At 36.5% G+C, this 16,904-nt stretch overlaps 1 protein-coding gene across 6 annotated transcripts in view; it reads left to right on the top strand.

Moving 5' to 3' along the window:
* AGPS (alkylglycerone phosphate synthase) overlaps nucleotides 1–16,299 on the top strand; it is an 80,520-nt gene extending 64,221 nt beyond the window's left edge. For all 6 annotated transcript variants that reach the window (XM_040561936.1, XM_040561934.1, XM_040561939.1 and 3 more), the window contains 7 exons: nucleotides 1,625–1,737; nucleotides 3,469–3,538; nucleotides 4,544–4,605; nucleotides 6,380–6,469; nucleotides 6,935–7,034; nucleotides 7,782–7,839; nucleotides 15,967–16,299. In XM_040561936.1, coding sequence (XP_040417870.1) covers nucleotides 1,625–1,737; nucleotides 3,469–3,538; nucleotides 4,544–4,605; nucleotides 6,380–6,469; nucleotides 6,935–7,034; nucleotides 7,782–7,839; nucleotides 15,967–16,088 — 615 coding nt within the window. In that variant the 3' untranslated portion in view covers nucleotides 16,089–16,299. The remainder of the gene's footprint in view (nucleotides 1–1,624; nucleotides 1,738–3,468; nucleotides 3,539–4,543; nucleotides 4,606–6,379; nucleotides 6,470–6,934; nucleotides 7,035–7,781; nucleotides 7,840–15,966) is intronic.
* Nucleotides 16,300–16,904: the final 605 nt, after the last annotated feature.

The following is a 16,904-nucleotide window of genomic DNA, read 5'->3' as shown; positions in this document are numbered from 1 at the left end:
CCAATTTACTGAGCTTGTGGTCCGCTGCAATTCCAGTCCTTCCAGCTCTGCAAGAGGAACATTTCAAGAAATGAAAGAAACGCTATGTAACACTGACACAGGCTCCAAGCTGGTGACACATCTGGAGCTCTTATGCTAGGGCTCAGTCTCCTGATGTGTGTAAGCAACTCGCACTTCAGAGATGCTCCCAGTTGGGTACAGTATTATATAGTACTATACAGCACAGTGATACTTCCAGCTGGGAGTAGAGAAAGCATTTTTAATGATTGTGAGATTGATACAGCAGGTGTACTGGGACCAAGGTACTCAAATTATCACGTATTTATTTCATCTATGAATTGCTCCCCCTAATTCATGTCGTGACTCATTATGGATAGTGGCAAGCTCTGAGATCTCTTGCCATATGAAGACTGTTGTGTGTCTTGGTTTCTTGCTTGAATATACCATTGATTACATTAGCTCTAGTACTTTAAGCTTTAAAGTAAACATCAGAATACAGAGCACATTAGACTAATGCTCTATGCTTTTTATTGAATGGAAGAGTCATTTAACAGATACCACTTACAAGAACAGGGACAGTCTTCCCAGTTTATTCCTTCATATAGCTTGGGACTGTTCACTGATTCACAAATGCTTTAGGTATTGTTTGCGTTTACCAATTCACGCTGTAGCTAGTTCCTCTGGTGCCTCTTCAAGAGAATTGTAAGGTGCTTCCTGAGCATTACAGTCAAGACAGCAGAACAGAAGGAAAAATTCACACTAGATGAAATACAAATAGTTCTAGAATGAGAAGGGACAGTGAATGGCATCTTAGTAGACTTCTGTTCCTGTGATTGGAGTTTATCACTGTAGTAACAGTATTTCTTTCTACTTATGTTAGCTATGCTGGCTTTGTAGGACTAATGAATGAGACAGATTCTTTGCCTAGGAAGATGTATTGTTTCATATTAGTGTTCATGGTGTTTTTCTGGGGTGGTAGGATCCTTTTCAGAAATTCTAACTTGGACGCTTTTAACTGGCATCACCTCCAGATATGGATCTTGCCTCTTCAGCCCTTATTCCTGAAAGAAAGCCATACAGGCTCCCTGACTACTTTACTGTTAAACCTTTTGTTTTCTCCTTTCAAATGGGCTATGCTCCCTGCCACAAGTTTAAAGGTTATTTTCACTCCATAGCACTTCCCAAACTTAGAGATTTTCTGTGGCACACTGCTAATAAAACTGTTTTGAGAGCAGTGACATTTATTGTTGTCATGGTCATCCGCGTGCTTTAATAAAGGAATAGTTCATAGAATATAAATGTCTCCTTATTGCTCAAATCATTTATGAGATGTTCTGTCTTCAGGAGTAGATACAGCTGTTGTCTATCTTGCTTTTTTTTTGCCAGGAGGAAAAAAAGTGACAGATCAACTCTGTTACTTCAGTGGGCTTGTAAATGTCCTGTCAAGAAAAAATTTGCTTGCTTTTGGGGTGATTTTTTGAAAGATGTTTTTCCCTAATCTTTCCTCATAGTTACAACAGCATTTACTAACCAGAGGGTACGCTATGTATTTGAAAAGCAAAAACTTGTTGCTTGCATTCTACCTCATAAGCTATGACACAATGCAATGATTTTCTCTTTGCAGTTTAAAGGATTTGATCCCAACATATTGTGCGTAGCTACCTTGCTCTTCGAGGGTGACAGAGAGAAGGTTCTTCAGCATGAAAAACAAGTCTATGACATTGCCACCAAGTTTGGGTATGCTTTTCAAAGATTTTTTTTCATATGAAACTGAGAGTTAACTGTCCAGGAGAAAACAAGGTTACCATTTTTGTTGCAATTAGCACGTAGATCTGTTCTCAATTTACTAGTTTGAAGTGGGAATAATTGATGAGGTACTGAGTGTTCCCTTTAATAAATAAGTCTTGTGTTAATTCTTAATAGGTAGCTTTAAAGAAAAACTTCAGCTGTCTATATACTACATCAAAATGAGTATTTGACTAAATACAGAATTGGTGGTGTTAGAATGGAAACTAGCCCTTGTAATTGCTTACGGGCCTGGAAGCTGTATGCTTTGCAATACTAGATTATATATTTTAAAATGGAGGATGGAAAGACAAAATCATAAGGGTATTAGGACTTATATTAAGTCTTTGCAGGACTGATGTGAGCAAATGAATACACAAAGCTTGTTTAAAAGAGGCATTCATGTAGTTACAGGAATGTGCTGATTTTCTCTGTCCTACAGGCTATTTTCTGTTCTTACAAAGGAATAGAAAATACTTCACTGTAGCAGTAGACTGAGTTTCTGTTTATCTGCTTTGATTACAACAGTGATGAAAACTATCATTAAAGTGTGATATATCAAGAACGTACTATTTTCTTTTTAAGAAAGTTATTGCTTGTATTAGTCTCAGCTACTCAAAAATGTCTCATCCATTTCAAGGCTATGATTTCTGAAATTTGTGCTTTGAATTTTCCGTTTTATAAAAATGGAAGTTCATGTGAGCAGCTTGCTACCTTTCAGTGACAAAACGTTGCCCTTCATCTTAAAGGGCACTTCAATTTTAATGTTGTGTGCAAGAAGAGGCTTCAACTACAAGTCCTCTTGTATTTGGGTAATTCAAGACAGTGAAAGTACTGGTAAGGGAAGGAAATTTGTCCGTTAAAGGCTTGTTAGAGGATGCTGTCTGTGCTACATCATTTCAGGCTATTAGTTGTTTAATGGTTTAACCTTCTAGTTTTGTGTCTAAAAGGCATATATTTTGTCCTTCTTAAAGTTGTCTGGTTTTCCCCACACACGTCAGATTTATAGGAAATTCTGGGAAGACAGATTATAGATACACTGCCCTTTGTTGTTCTAAAAACCCAGTACTTAAAAGCAAGCAAAAAAGACTATTAATGCTCTTAATTTGTTAGGTTAGTGAAAATAGGGCTTTCTTTTTCTTTTTAGGGCTCTGTCCTTTTCATCCACTCATCACGTAAACTTTTGGGATCTTAAGCCAGTAGTCTTGCTATGATGACCTGTTAGAACACAAGTGCACAAATCCAACGTGCACTTAGAAACATAATTTGAACAAATGTTCATTTACAGGAACATCTGGGATATGTACTATGTCTAACTCTGTTTCCTTTGTTCTTTTGTGAAGTTTGAAGGCCTCACCTTAGTCTTGACAGCTGAGCTGGTAGAAAGGAATAGTCTGAAGGATGTTGCATTATGAATGACTACACTACAAAGTTATTCCTATGAGAATTGACTTCTTTCCCTGATTTTTCTTGTTCTGCCCAACTTTCTTCTTTATGAAAATCTCAGTGTGGAAAATGTGACTTTTATTTACAGAGATGCTATTACTAGTGGCTATTGTAACACAACTTAGAAACAGCTAAACTTGCACATATTTTTGATAATCAAAGTATAGATTTTTCTAATTATTTTTGGAAACCTGTGAATACTCTGCTGGAAAGTTTAATTAAATTCTTTAATTGCAGTGGCTTGGCAGCTGGAGAAGATAACGGACAGAGAGGATATATGCTGACATTTGTCATTGCTTACATTCGGGTAGGTCACCTCTTGCCTTCCTGCTGAAATTTATATTAATTAATAAAAAAAAAAAAAAAAACACCACCCAAACATGTCTTTTTGAAGATCCTCTCGAATTCTGTATGTAGGTTGCCTTGAATGATCTCTTAAGCTTGTCACCAGAGGATTGTATCTCTTCCATCTCATAGAATTTTGTCTGCAAAATACCTTAAAAACATTAATTTGAAAACTTAAGAAAACAGTTACCAATACAGGTTAGGGAAAAAAAAAAAAAACAAACAAGTTTGAAGGAGGGTCTACTTGTGGCTGCTAAATAAACCAGATCAGACTTAAAAATCTACAGGTTGAAAGTAATCTGAGCCTGGGAGAGTACTCAAAATATGCACGTACACTCAGCTCTTTCTCTATGGACATCCACTTATGGCCATGGTTTGAATCAGAATTCCAGGACAAATGGATTTTAGTCTGAACTGATGCAGCTGTTTTTATTAAATTCAGTCTTAGTGGATTTAAGAGATTTTTTTCAGAATATTATATACATCCTGAGTGCTACATTTTAGTTGGCTTGTATTTGGTACAAATCACTTAATTTCTTTTTATTTCAGCAGGCTATAGGTAAAATGGGCAGACTATTTCTTGTCTTTTTTTTTTCATACGTAGAACTTAATAGAAAATATTTATTTGAAATTTAATTATGTTGCTGGTTAGAACAGTGCAGCTCTTGGATTGATGATGGTGGCGCAAATATTTGATTAGTGCAAGTGTACTGACACTCTGGCAAGCTGTCTTCTTATAGCCATGACATCAAAATGTTTGTTGTCTGTGTCTTGGAAGATCTGCCCTACATCCATAACTGTAAACTAATGTCACTAGGACAGATGGCTGTTTTTGCTAAATAGACTTGAATGAGAAAGACACAGAAAGTCAATCTCAAGTTGCTCAACTGCTAGCCGTGTAGCCTACACTGGAATTCCAGATGTTGGTGCTGAATGTTACTGATAATTTCCTTTCTGTATTTATTAGGACCTGGGCCTGGATTACTATGTAATAGGAGAATCATTTGAGACATCTGTTCCTTGGGATAGGTAAACTGACTATTCTTCAGAGTTGCTTAAAACCTTGTACCTGATTTCATTCAAATTATTCCTAACTCATGCTTACTCATGAGGAAACTTAATTTAATTTAGGCCTTATGTGTATTGGAGGCTCCCTGATGTGCCTCAAATCTTGCAGCTGTGCTCTTGCTAAAGCTGTTGGTAAATTATGTCTCAGTTTTCTAAATGCGATGTAGGCAAGCATTCAGTAATATTTTTGTTTAGGTTAACTTACTGTAACAAATCCAGCACTTGAAATTGCCCAGCTTTGTAAGTTGGGTAATGGCTTCAATAGCAGTATTGTGGGGTAAGCAGCCGCATGTATGGGATCAGCAGTGTATTTCAAGCAGAAAAGTTTGTAGTGAAGCTCACAAAAAATATTTAAGTATGTTTAAAAGTTGTTTTTCCACCCAATAATGCAGGGAAATGAAAGAAATAAAAAGATAAGCTTGGTATAAATATCTTAATCCTGAGCAAAAGTTACTTCATCTGTTACCTGTAGCTGAGAAACTCTTGACCATAGCACAGTTTAACATACAAAATGATTTTGGATGCTTCTGTCCATTTGGTAAGCCAGAAACCTCTTAAAGCAGGATCTGAACTGATTTTAAGTTAAGCTTGACATTTTTTGATGCAAAGTGGAATTTATGGAAAGTGTGATGTAAGCTGGTAAGCCAGTGGGTGGGAAAGATTTGAAGAGGGTGATTTTTAAAGCAAAATTGCTGTTTATTTTTGTTTAGCTTTATAGATCTTGACATATGTTAACTGGTTAGTTACCAGTTTATTTTGGTTTTACCTGAGAGAAGGAGTTTTTATGTAAGAATTTCAAATATTTTTCTTAAATTGTGCTTACCAAAGCAACTGCTTTCAAAACTTTTTTCTACTTTGACTCATAAGAGCTATGCAGTTTTCCACAAATCAGTCAGTTACTCTGCCTGACTGGTTGAAGATACTTGAATAAAATATTTAACTTTACTTGCTCATCCACTAAATGGATAAATTTCTCGTATATATTACTCCTGTCAGCCGGAAAAGTAGTTTTAAATCTGCATTAAATGTCTAAAAATCTGAACTGCACAGGATGGATAGTACTGCAGACCTTTGAGGGAGAATACATAACTAAAGAAATAGCAATTTGAAAAATGCTTTCTTTAAATTGTTCTAGTGCTTTGAATGTACCTGGCAGGTCTGCTGAGGTGGGGAGGGAAAGACAAATCACTAAAAGCAAAATAAATATGGCTTATGACAAGCTTTAATAACACACTACCATATTAATACTATAATGTTTCAAGCTCGCAGAGTATAGCTGGAGTCTCCAGTTCTTGCCTTGCAACATATCAAAGCTATGGCGTTAGCTGAGTATACAAGGTCTTAGACCTCGCAAGCTTTCTACTATGAGTTGTGTTTGTGAGCTACTTTTGAGGCTGTTTTGCTGAGAAAATAAAGACAGAAGTGGGCAACCTGTATTTCCTGCTGAACTCTTTTGCCTTCTATTCCTTATGGAAAAGAGCTTTCATTCCTTGCTGTACTTCAGAGTAGATTTGCTATTCAGGAATGGTATGCTGGTGAAGTCTTGATGGAGGATTGTTTTATTCTTAGAATAAAATATGAAGTGGTTAAAACTAGTTTTAGAAGGTGGTTTTCTTTTTGTTAGATTTTTTTTAAAAGGTATAAGGTTTACCAATGTTGAAGTTACATTTTTCTTTAGGAAGTGGTATAAAATCACGTATTAAGATTTTATATTTTAACGTGTTTTCTGTTACAGAGTTTTAGACCTCTGTAGGAACGTAAAGGAAAGGATAGTAAGAGAATGCAAAGAAAAGGGTGTTCAGTTTGCTCCCTTTTCCACCTGCAGGTAAGCTATTCAACAACTTAAATATTCACTTTTCTGGATCTTTTATTAGTAACGGAACTACAGAAGTTGTTAAACTTGCTACTTAGTAGATATTTTAAAGTGCATCTATTAGTGATAGTACAAACACTAGTGATCCTGACCTTAACCTGCAAGTAGGTTACATATAAGAGTACTTATTTAAAGGGAATAGTGGCACTTTATTAGTCTTGACACTTATACTTTACTATCTGGTGCCCACAAGCAAAACAGGATTAATATAAGAGCTTCAGCTCTTTGAAAGTGATAGCCTTGATTCGGATTTGCTCCTATGAGGTAGGAGCAAAAAGGAAACAAAACTCTTAAAACAAACAAACAAAAAAAGCTACCTTTTAAAATCAAATGAGTGACATTATGGATTGTGTAGTATGACATAGTGGCTGGATTAATACAATAAAGCTCTGTTTGTAATGCAGTTCTCTTCAACAGGGTCACACAAACTTATGATGCGGGTGCATGTGTCTACTTCTACTTCGCCTTTAACTACAGAGGAATTAGTGATCCTCTTCATGTCTATGAAGAAATTGAGGTAATGTATACAAGAACAACAGTTAAGGGGGAGGGTTGAAGCTGATGTTCCCTAGCATATGCCAGACCCATTGGCCAAGCTAACTGAATTTTGCAGGAAAGATCACAAAAGTCTGTTAATAAAGCTTTGATCATAAGCTAGGAAAAGAGGCACACCTCAACAGTGCACCAAGTAGTAGAAAGACTGCAAGGTGAGTGTTTTAGCTTGAAAGTGTTTGAATATTTCTTCATCAACATAAAAATTTAAATTTTGCTTTCTGCCAAAAACTTTACACGCAGAAGAGTAGTCAGTTGTGAAGTACCTCACTCAGAATCTTGAAAATCTTGGTCTAAACTCCAGCCTGAATAAAGAACTTCAGTCACTCTGGGGATTTTTGTTTTCAAACTTTTCTTTTTTTTTAGGTTTCTTTTCAGTAGGCACTTACCCATCTTCTGGATGAGCTCCCCAGCCCACTAGATTATTTTGATTTTGGCAAGGGGAAAGTGATCCAGGATATTCCGTTCTGGAAAAATAGCTTTATTGTAACAGATGTGCTTTGAAATGTCTTGGTTTTAGTAATGTTTGTTTTGAAAATCCCCACTTATATTAATATATGTAGACTTGAACCAAAGTGTTCACCTTTACTGTGTACCCTAATTGTTTCTGAATTTTTTCATATACCTGTTCAAATGAGTACCATAGCAAGCATTTCACTAAAACCAAACGTCTTGTGCATTTAATGTTGAATACCTTATCTTTCACATCTAGAGGGCTGCTAGAGAAGAAATACTTGCCAATGGAGGAAGTTTGTCACATCACCATGGAGGTATTGTTCTTGTTCTCAGTCTAATGTTAATTTTTTTTATACCGCTAAATATTAACGAGTACATCAAATACTTTTCAATAGAATTTTGAAAAATATTTCACAGTCATGAATTGAAATTACCGGAAAAATATTTTGTAAGTCTTTCAAGGAACTTCCCAGTCCTTTAACAGACTTTTAGGGGAAATGTCAATACACCCAGTTCGCTTGATGTCCAATCACACAATATGGTATGTTTATGAATGCCAACCGTTGATAGGAAGTCTACAGGCTGTCTGAGAACCTGAAAAGGTAGTCATAAGCTTCTACTAAACCTCGTGCAAACAAAGGCACATTCACTTGCGTAGACTAGAATACCAGTTTCATAATTCTAGGAGAAGCAATTTAATGTCCCCTGTGGCTAGGTGAACACTGTTAGCCCTATTTCCAGAGCATTTAGTAAAAGTATCTGCCTAAAAGAGTTGGAGACTTTAACTGGATTATGTTGTAGGTTACCATCTGTTGCATAATCGATGTTCTGCAAGTATTGACAGTACTGTCTTCCTGTCTGCTAACTTGTGATTATTTGGTTTCTTCTCTTGTGGTTTGGAAACAATTTGTCATGAGTTACTAGTCTCTTTGCAAACTATTTTTGCACTTTAATAGTAATGTTAAGAACCAATGCCATGTATAAGTGTTACCCTGATAATTTAAATAGGCTTCTTCCACGTATTCAGGTAGCCTAATAATTTTGATTGCATGTGCCCTATATAATGATGTAAACTCAAATGTCAGGAAGATTTTTTTTTGAATTTGGTTTGATTTGTGTAGCTAACTTCTTTAAACTATTTAGCTTAAAATACATTTCTTCTCTCTCGACTGTCTTGGGGTCTTGCCTGGCCACAGAAGTAAGAGCAAAGAGGGAAGAGTTCTAGTGGTGTAAAATTAAATCAAAATTTTGTAGTTCTAAGAAAGCTCTATATGGAGGGGAAACCTGAAGAGTAGAAGCAATGTTTTAAAACACGTTGGTGAATTCCTGGGCTTGAAACTTAAATCTAGGGCTGTGTTCAGGCATACATCTTAGATAGAACTTGGAATTGTCTCTGCTTCAGCAATATCAGGATATTGGAAGACATGTAGATAAGTGATAACTTGAGTGGAAATGGTTTCAATATTTTTCTAATATGCTTTTATTGTCCTCTGACTTTTTACTGTATTATGGTGGACTGGTCAGTTCTCACACATGGATGTGGAATTGCCCTCTTGATCTACTAGTGTGCTATCTCCTGCTGTGGCAGCCATGATTTACTGTGACTAGCATTTCATCCATTAACTCAGATGCAGCTGTAGCTTGTCATGATTGGATGTATTTGCCCTCACCATACAAAATCTTGTTTACAGCATGTCGAGCAACAACAAAAAAAAAATACTTCTGTAGCATTTTCACACACTTACATACTTACTTTTTGGCTCCACAGATTCAGAAAATTTGGTTTCTATCAGACTTCTCGTACTCATGTTGGATACATGACTGCCTAATTCTTGATAAATATTTTCTGCTTTAAGTGTCTTTTGTCTGGCAGTGCGTGATTGTGTATGATACACAAGATCCATTTTTCACCCTGTTCTTAGTAGATGTGCTGCTGAGAATTAGCCTAATAGTTTTATTTACCGACCTTGAGGCCTTGTCATTCCTTGCACTGAAGACCAGTCTATTGTGTGGGGTAAAAGAAAATACTGGTGCAATTTCTTTTAGTATTTGTCTTGTAATTGTGATTAATAACAGTTGTTTTCACTATCTGGAAACAGACAGGCTGGTTTGTCTGCCTACAATCATGCTGTGATAAATGGAGCTATTTTAACTCTGGTTTTGTGTATCAAAGAAAACAGATGTAGTCTGGGACTTGAGGCTATAGGAAATACAAAGCCTGCTTGAGTCAATCTTCATCCACTCTGAGTGAAGAAGTGGTCATATATGACAGCTTGAGATGTGTAAAGCTCTAAATTACTTTACATCTGGAAAAGTACTAACTGCAGGATACCCATAGTAGCTGTTGTGTAATGAAAACTAAAATAGCAATGCTCTTAATTTTATAAGGATTAACTTAAGAAAGTTAATCCCAATATCTCTTCTCTTCCCCTCCTCCCCCAAGCTAATGAAAAATATCCTAACTTCTAGGCAGGACTCAGCAATGCTGTGAGAGTATTTCCTGATCCCCCATGACAGCTTTTGAGTTTTAAAACTTAAAAGAAGCATAACTGCAATTTGTTAATGGATTACACTTCAGATCACACCTTGCAATATGTAAGTGGAAGAACATTCCTGTAAAGAAATTGCAGAAGTGTATCCATACTAGCCTGTTAAAGCAAGCATCTCATGGACACAAGTCACTGTAGCAAAGCCAGACATACACATTAGTGTAATGAACTTGCCCTTTCAATATAACAATAACTTGTATTTTGGGGTGGAGAATCCAGACTTCTGGATAATATCTGAATATCATTTCTATTATGCTGCAATTTAAAACTGACGTTTTTCTTTTAATCAAATTGTTTCTTTTTTGAACTTTCTCACTCTTGACTTTCAAATATTTACATCTAATCAGTAAATGTCAGAATTGTTTTTTCCCACTTACTGTTTCTGGATTATGTAATGTACAGAACTTGCATTTATGAACAGTCTAAGGCACGTGTGTTGCTATAAAAATGCACCCAAAATACATAGCTGACCAAGCAAGCATTTCTTATGCTGGGGGAACTTAGCCATACCCCAGCGCATCAGGAATTGATTCCTTGTAGAGCAGGTTATCAGATTTTTCATGATCCCGGCAGTCTTGTCTAAATGTTGTAGGTCTGTTTCTCGCTAGTTTTTTGTGAACAAACTGATGAAAAGTTTTTTACAGGTTTTAAAGGAGTTTTTAATGTGTGACTTTGAAGTGGTTTCTTATGGTTTCTTTGTCTCTTTTAGCCAATGCTATGGCATAATATGCGATTAACTAAAACGTTTTTGAAAGGTAGTAGACGTACAAGTTGTAGCATTTTTTATTTTCTTTTCCTACATAAGTTTTTACAGTCTTGACCACGGTTTTCACCTTGCCTTCACTATGTCCTGCATTTAGGAAGTGATTATGTACGTCTTTGAACACAGCTTTAATCCTTTCGTTTTTCTGGCCAATGAGTGTCCTTAGACTTGAAAGTCCTATATGTACAGGTTGCTAGAGTCAGTTAGCACCTAGAAACTCAGCATTTTCAATGCAGCATTAGAAATGACAACTTAATGTAGATACAAGTTTAAGTTTAGGTAAACAATTTTTCTAATGGCAAGTCCTAAGACTGCCCATATGATGTCACTCCTTGCATTCTTGAATCCCTGTTTTAATGAAATGTATGCTTTTCTGTATAGATAAAATAACGTGTTGAGGAAATAATAACTAGGTAGGACTGGTTTATAAATATTATGTAGATAATATATATATATATATAGTATTTGCTTTGGAGTATGCCATCTGAAGGGAGCTGGCTGGATTTGGGCTTGATTCCTTCTGTATTACCAATCTAAGCACTTCTGTAAAAATAAAAATAGATTGTTTCCATTGCAGGGAATGTTCTAACTAAGAACTGGTTACTTAAGGAAACAATTATCAGTTTGTGGATTTGAGCAAAATGACTCCATTTAGATACTTAACATAATAGAACTAATTTTCTTCCACTTTCTAGACAGATTGACTAGAATAGAGGTTAATGTAGCTCAGGCTCCACAGGTTTAGGTATAGTATCAATTTCCTGGTAGTTTGTGAAGAAAAACTTAGGCAGAAAAAAAAAGCAGTAAAACTGATGTGCCTTCAGTTGCATGTTTGACATTGCAATTCTTTGGTATCATTAAGAGGCCATGGCTTAAGCCGTATAGCACAGTAATCCCCACAAACTACAAAATCTGCAATTATAAAATTTCCTTGGGGGGCAGGATGGTGGAATTGGACAGAGTCTTCTTTTCTTTACACATGAAAAATATCCTCTAAGCTTTAAGTTAAGCTCTGGAGACTGACCATACTATTATTTCATAAATTAAGAGCTTACTTGTTAATTAGATTGAGAAGCTTAAACTCTGACAATTGTCAGACCTGAAGTAACCCTATCATGTGAAATAGTATAATCGCTCAGTCGTATTTTCTTCCTTAGTCTGTAGAAAGTCTAAATGGTATTGTTATCTTCAATGCCCCTTTTCACCAAATAAACACAGAGGACTTTCTGATTCTTCAACACAGAACTTGAAAGAACTTGAGTTGTTCAGGCATCAAGAAAAAGTGTGCCAGATGTTGGACAGTAATGGGAAGTGTTAATTATGTAGTAGACTCCAGGTATGCTGGTGCAATGTACTCCATTTCTACTGAAGTATTAGATTAATGCACTGACCTTTCTCAGCTCTCTTCCAGAGCTCTCTGGAAGAGTAATAACCTGTTAAGCAACTTCTAGGAGAGGAAAGATGCTTCCCATAGAGACAACCAGCTTCAGGAAGAGCATTCAACAGCTGGAAGAGCCTCGTCCTTTTTATGACCTATGCTACTGTTTCTCCTTCTGCAGAGCTATTGTTCTCCAATAACGGCCTCTTTAAGTTGGAAGGACTGGAGCAGAGGAAGCCTAGTGGCACCGCACATGGCCCTAGAGCCTATTTCCCCTGGGACCACACACTGCTATAAATTTCATCTGCACTAGGGGTAGAGTTATTCCTGGGATCCATCAGCTACACTAAAACTTCCCTTACAAGCCCATTTGTGTGTTCATGTACTTGATTTTCCTAAAGTGAGAAAACCAATTGCTGCCTGCTGTTTGCTAGCTCCACTCATAGCCACATTTTTTGCAACCATCCAGATGCATCTTCAAAGACAAGCAAGCGTAGCCTTTATGAGCCAGTAGAACTTTTCTACCATTTTAGCTTCCTTTGTGGCCAGCAGGTATGCGATGTCCATCTAATGCACTTCTATTTGAAAAGTCATGCACATAGGAAACTGTCATTTTTGGCAGAGAGTGTAATGTTAGTGTTTCTACAGGAGCAGTATGTGGCTTCACTTCACCAAGGTGCATTTTATTCCCTAAAAGCATGAACAACTTTTCTAATAAAACCAGCTATGGGCTGGACCAGAGTTAATTTTTTTTCAGATTACGTTTGTTTCATACATGGACTATAACGATAATAAAACCTGAAAATTAACTGCAAAAATAGGTCTTGGACTGTCTTTTTCGAGTTGCTACTGAACAAACTTGTTGGCTTTCTGGTCTGAGGTACTTGATTTGTTTGAAGTGGATTCTTTGTCATGCTAGGGTGTCTGCACTCTATGTAATACAGGCTAGGCTTTACATTGAATTTGGCTTGTCTCAGTCCTGTTGCCTGCTTAACAAACTTTCTGGCTTCCTAGCAATGAATGTTTTATGGGGTGGCTGACTGCATAGCACACCTCAGGAATAGAGTACTTGCTAGGTTTAAGACTTGAAAATTAAGTATGTCATAAATCATTTTGGATAACTAAGATGCCAAATTAGGTGTCTTCAGAAGAAAAAGATGAAAGTATGTAAGACTCTATATGTTGCCAGTTGGTTCAACAAATATTGTGTGTATAATGGTGTATATAGCAGGGTAACTTGTATGCTCAGTTTACAGTGCCTGGACAATGTTATGCTGATTTGAGAACCTTATTAATTCCATTGTGATGTAGCATATAAAATCAGGTGAATTTTATCTCCTGTCAGTTCTAGATAAATGGCATCATCCAGCCCTTAAAACTAAATGTAGTTTTGTAACTTAAAACTTTCTGTAGGTAGAAACTGAAAGGTTTTATCTAGTCCATGGAAAAATCAGGCTTAACTGAGACCTTTTGTTACTGGGGAGGTTGCGTCTTCCTTGAGCCCAAACCCATTCTCTGGCAAGGCTCAGAGTGGAGTTAAGCAATTTTGCTTCTTGGAATTACTTTACATTCATGGTAATATCTTTTACTGTTAGGGTGTTTTCTTTTCCTTTCTCATCCTTGAACTTAACTGTATCCTCCTGTGGAGGAGGAAAAGAATACTCAAAAGGCAGAACTAACTTGAAGTGAAACAAGCTGTGTTGTTTTTCTTCATAGTACTGTCATCTGCACAAATCTTTTCTTTCATTCAGTCTGTTTTCTAAGCAGGTCCATCCAATTACATAGAATTTGAAAAGCAAAATTACTTCAGCTTATTTTTTAATTCTGGTACAAGAACTTGGAGTAGCTGAAAAATCCACATATATCTTAGTGGCAAGAATATTAGAAGCAGGGGCTCAACCTGCTGTTATCAAGGGGTTAAAATCTTCTCATTGAACATGTTTGTGAAGGACCACTGGTAACTGTAGTACAGCTTTTTTTTCTTTCCAGTTCACTAACCAAATGTATGTTAGATTTATTATTGCAAAAGTATAAACCATAGAAAATTTGACAAGATAGATGTGTAAATTATCACTTTGACAGAACTAATGATGCACTCCAAGCACCTTCTGTTTTCCAGCACTTGGTGAGCGACTTCATTAAATATGCAACGACTGTTTGGTGCTGCTCAGACAGTAGTTCAGTTCCTTGTGGAATTGCATTATTACTGGAGGTGTAAAAGAGGCAGGCATGCTAGCTGTTGGGCATCCTGCTGTGATTCTAATGTGCTCCATCTTGTTGGAGCAGTTGTTTGCAGTCTTTTCAGGACAATTACATCCATAACCACAGGACACATTCACTGAAACTATATTACAGATAACAGTTGAGAATCATAATGACTGTTCTTCAGCTGCCTGTGTATGAGCCAGTGTAACTGACTTGAGGTGATGGTCAGACCCCATCCATACATCTCTGGTTGTTTGTGTGTGTGGTGTTTTTTGTTTGTTTGTGCGTGCGTTTTGGTAGTATTAGAATCAGAGTATTCCCAGATAAAATTCAACTGAATCAACTTGGTCAGTCTAATTGTAGCGATGGTTTATCTACAGATGGGGATATTTTCTGAGCCGAGCTGCAAAATACAGCCACAGTTCCTATTGCATGAAAAAATGCTTTTGTCCTTCAGTTATGATCTTTGCTCTTGACATGTATGCTGGTAATAGTTGTTTTCTTACTAAACTGCAAATTTCATTCTTTCTCACGTTATTTGCTTTTTCAGTTGGTATTGTAACTAGCTCATTCCTTAAGGTATAAACAAATATATTCTGCTCTCCAGAGGTGTCCCTGTAATTTATTATTCTGATGACAGTTTGATGGCTACCCTGAGAACAGGGCACAAAAGATGGCTTGAATTTAGCTTCAGATATTCTTAAAGCATCTGCCTCTCAAACCTTTACTATATCACATCATACTGACAAATGGATTGTGGTTTAGGCTGACAAGCTAAATGCTATACTGTGTTTAATGAAAGAATGGCCTTTATTTTGCATGATCTGTTAAATCAGAGTTGATGACTTGGTTAATTAGTATATGAACACTTGGCCATTTAACAGAACTATTGTGGGAATTTACTGAAATGAGTTCTTAAATGGCTAGTGTTTCAGCTTTGCTTTATAATTGCTGTGTGTTGTGAATATACATTTTTAACATGGAAAGTAAGCTTTTGTGTGATAGCATGTGCGAGTACCAGCCTGTGTAGAAGCTTTGGAATAAAATAAGATATTCTGTTGACTGAAAACTAGACTTTAGGCCTTCTCTTCAGAAAATAAATTTTGATTATTTAAACCAATGCTGTTTTAAGGTTGTTTCTGATTTTTGAGAACATTCTTACTTTAAAGCAGTTCAGAGGCGTGGGGGTTCTTCTTTTTAGTAAGCTCATCTTTGGTTTCCTACTTCAAAAGATTAGTTTGGTAGCTTTTCAAAACTTACTGCCAAGTCGCTATTTTAATAGAACATGTGATTTCAGCCTAAGTTTAATCTAAATTTCTTAGTTTCTAAAGAAAGTAGACAGTGTGGAACACAGTCTTCCTCTGGGAGTATGCTGAGCTTAATGAGCTTGATAGTCTGGTGGGCTCAATAAATCAAATAAAGCAAAACATTTCTCATTTTTGAATAAAAGCATTTATCACACAGTGTTTATTCATTCATGGTCACAAGATTGATTGGCTCCTAGAATCCTGCCATATATTGAAACACTTTGTTTTTGTTTTTCCAGTAGGCAAATTGCGGAAGCGCTGGATGAAGGAGAGCATCTCTGATGTTGGCCTGGGAATGCTGAGATCTGTTAAAGAATATGTGGACCCCAGTAACATCTTTGGAAACAAGAATCTTTTATAAAACCCTGCACAATATGATGTACTAAAACTTCTTCAAAATTACTGTTGAAATTCCGCCACTTTCATTGTACTGATATCCCAGTAATCAAATATAACATAGCCTAAACTTTAAAACTAGTATCTTACATTGATTTTGCCACCCCCTTCCCCCAATAAAGTGTAAACATCACTGTTAATGTTTATGGATTTTTACTTACAATGGTCTTAAACTCTTAAAAAAAAAAAAACCCGGTGGGCACAAAGTATGTTACCAACTCGGAAATGCAAATTTGGTTTTCCAAGTTTGGTTTAGGCAACACAGCTGACAGTATTTTCAATGCTGGATACAGCCAGCTGTTTCTTACTAAAGCATCCCCTGCAAGGAGAACAAAGACTGACAACAGTGTTTTCTACAGAAGCAGCTGCTCAGCCCAGCCTCTTGCTACAGGAAAGCTGCTAGGAGACAGATGAGATTACACCAAGGAGTACTTCTCTGTGCTGAAGGATTAGGTATGTAACAGACCTGTAACCAGCAAAAACTTAAAGCACAAATGTAGATTTTGGTCAAAAAAGACAATGCAAGTCAAACCACTTCTGAAAACTCAGTAGTTTCCCACCTTAATACAATTGGAAAATCATAAACAATTGAGCTGTTCTGAGTTGTATTTGCATTGCTGGGATAATCTTAAATTAATTGTAGGTTAGTCACTATAAGTTTTGTACAAAGGACATTTCTCACTGTATGTTGAAAACAGGTTTGTAACAAAACTTTGCTTTCATCTGTACTACAGTCCTAGTGTGTATGGGTTTGCTTCTGTTTTTGTTTGTTTTGCAGAGA

Source organism: Cygnus olor, chromosome 6 (genome assembly GCF_009769625.2).
Source record: "Cygnus olor isolate bCygOlo1 chromosome 6, bCygOlo1.pri.v2, whole genome shotgun sequence".
In the NCBI taxonomy this organism is placed as follows: domain Eukaryota; kingdom Metazoa; phylum Chordata; class Aves; order Anseriformes; family Anatidae; genus Cygnus; species Cygnus olor.
This window is presented reverse-complemented; position numbering and strand designations above follow the sequence as displayed.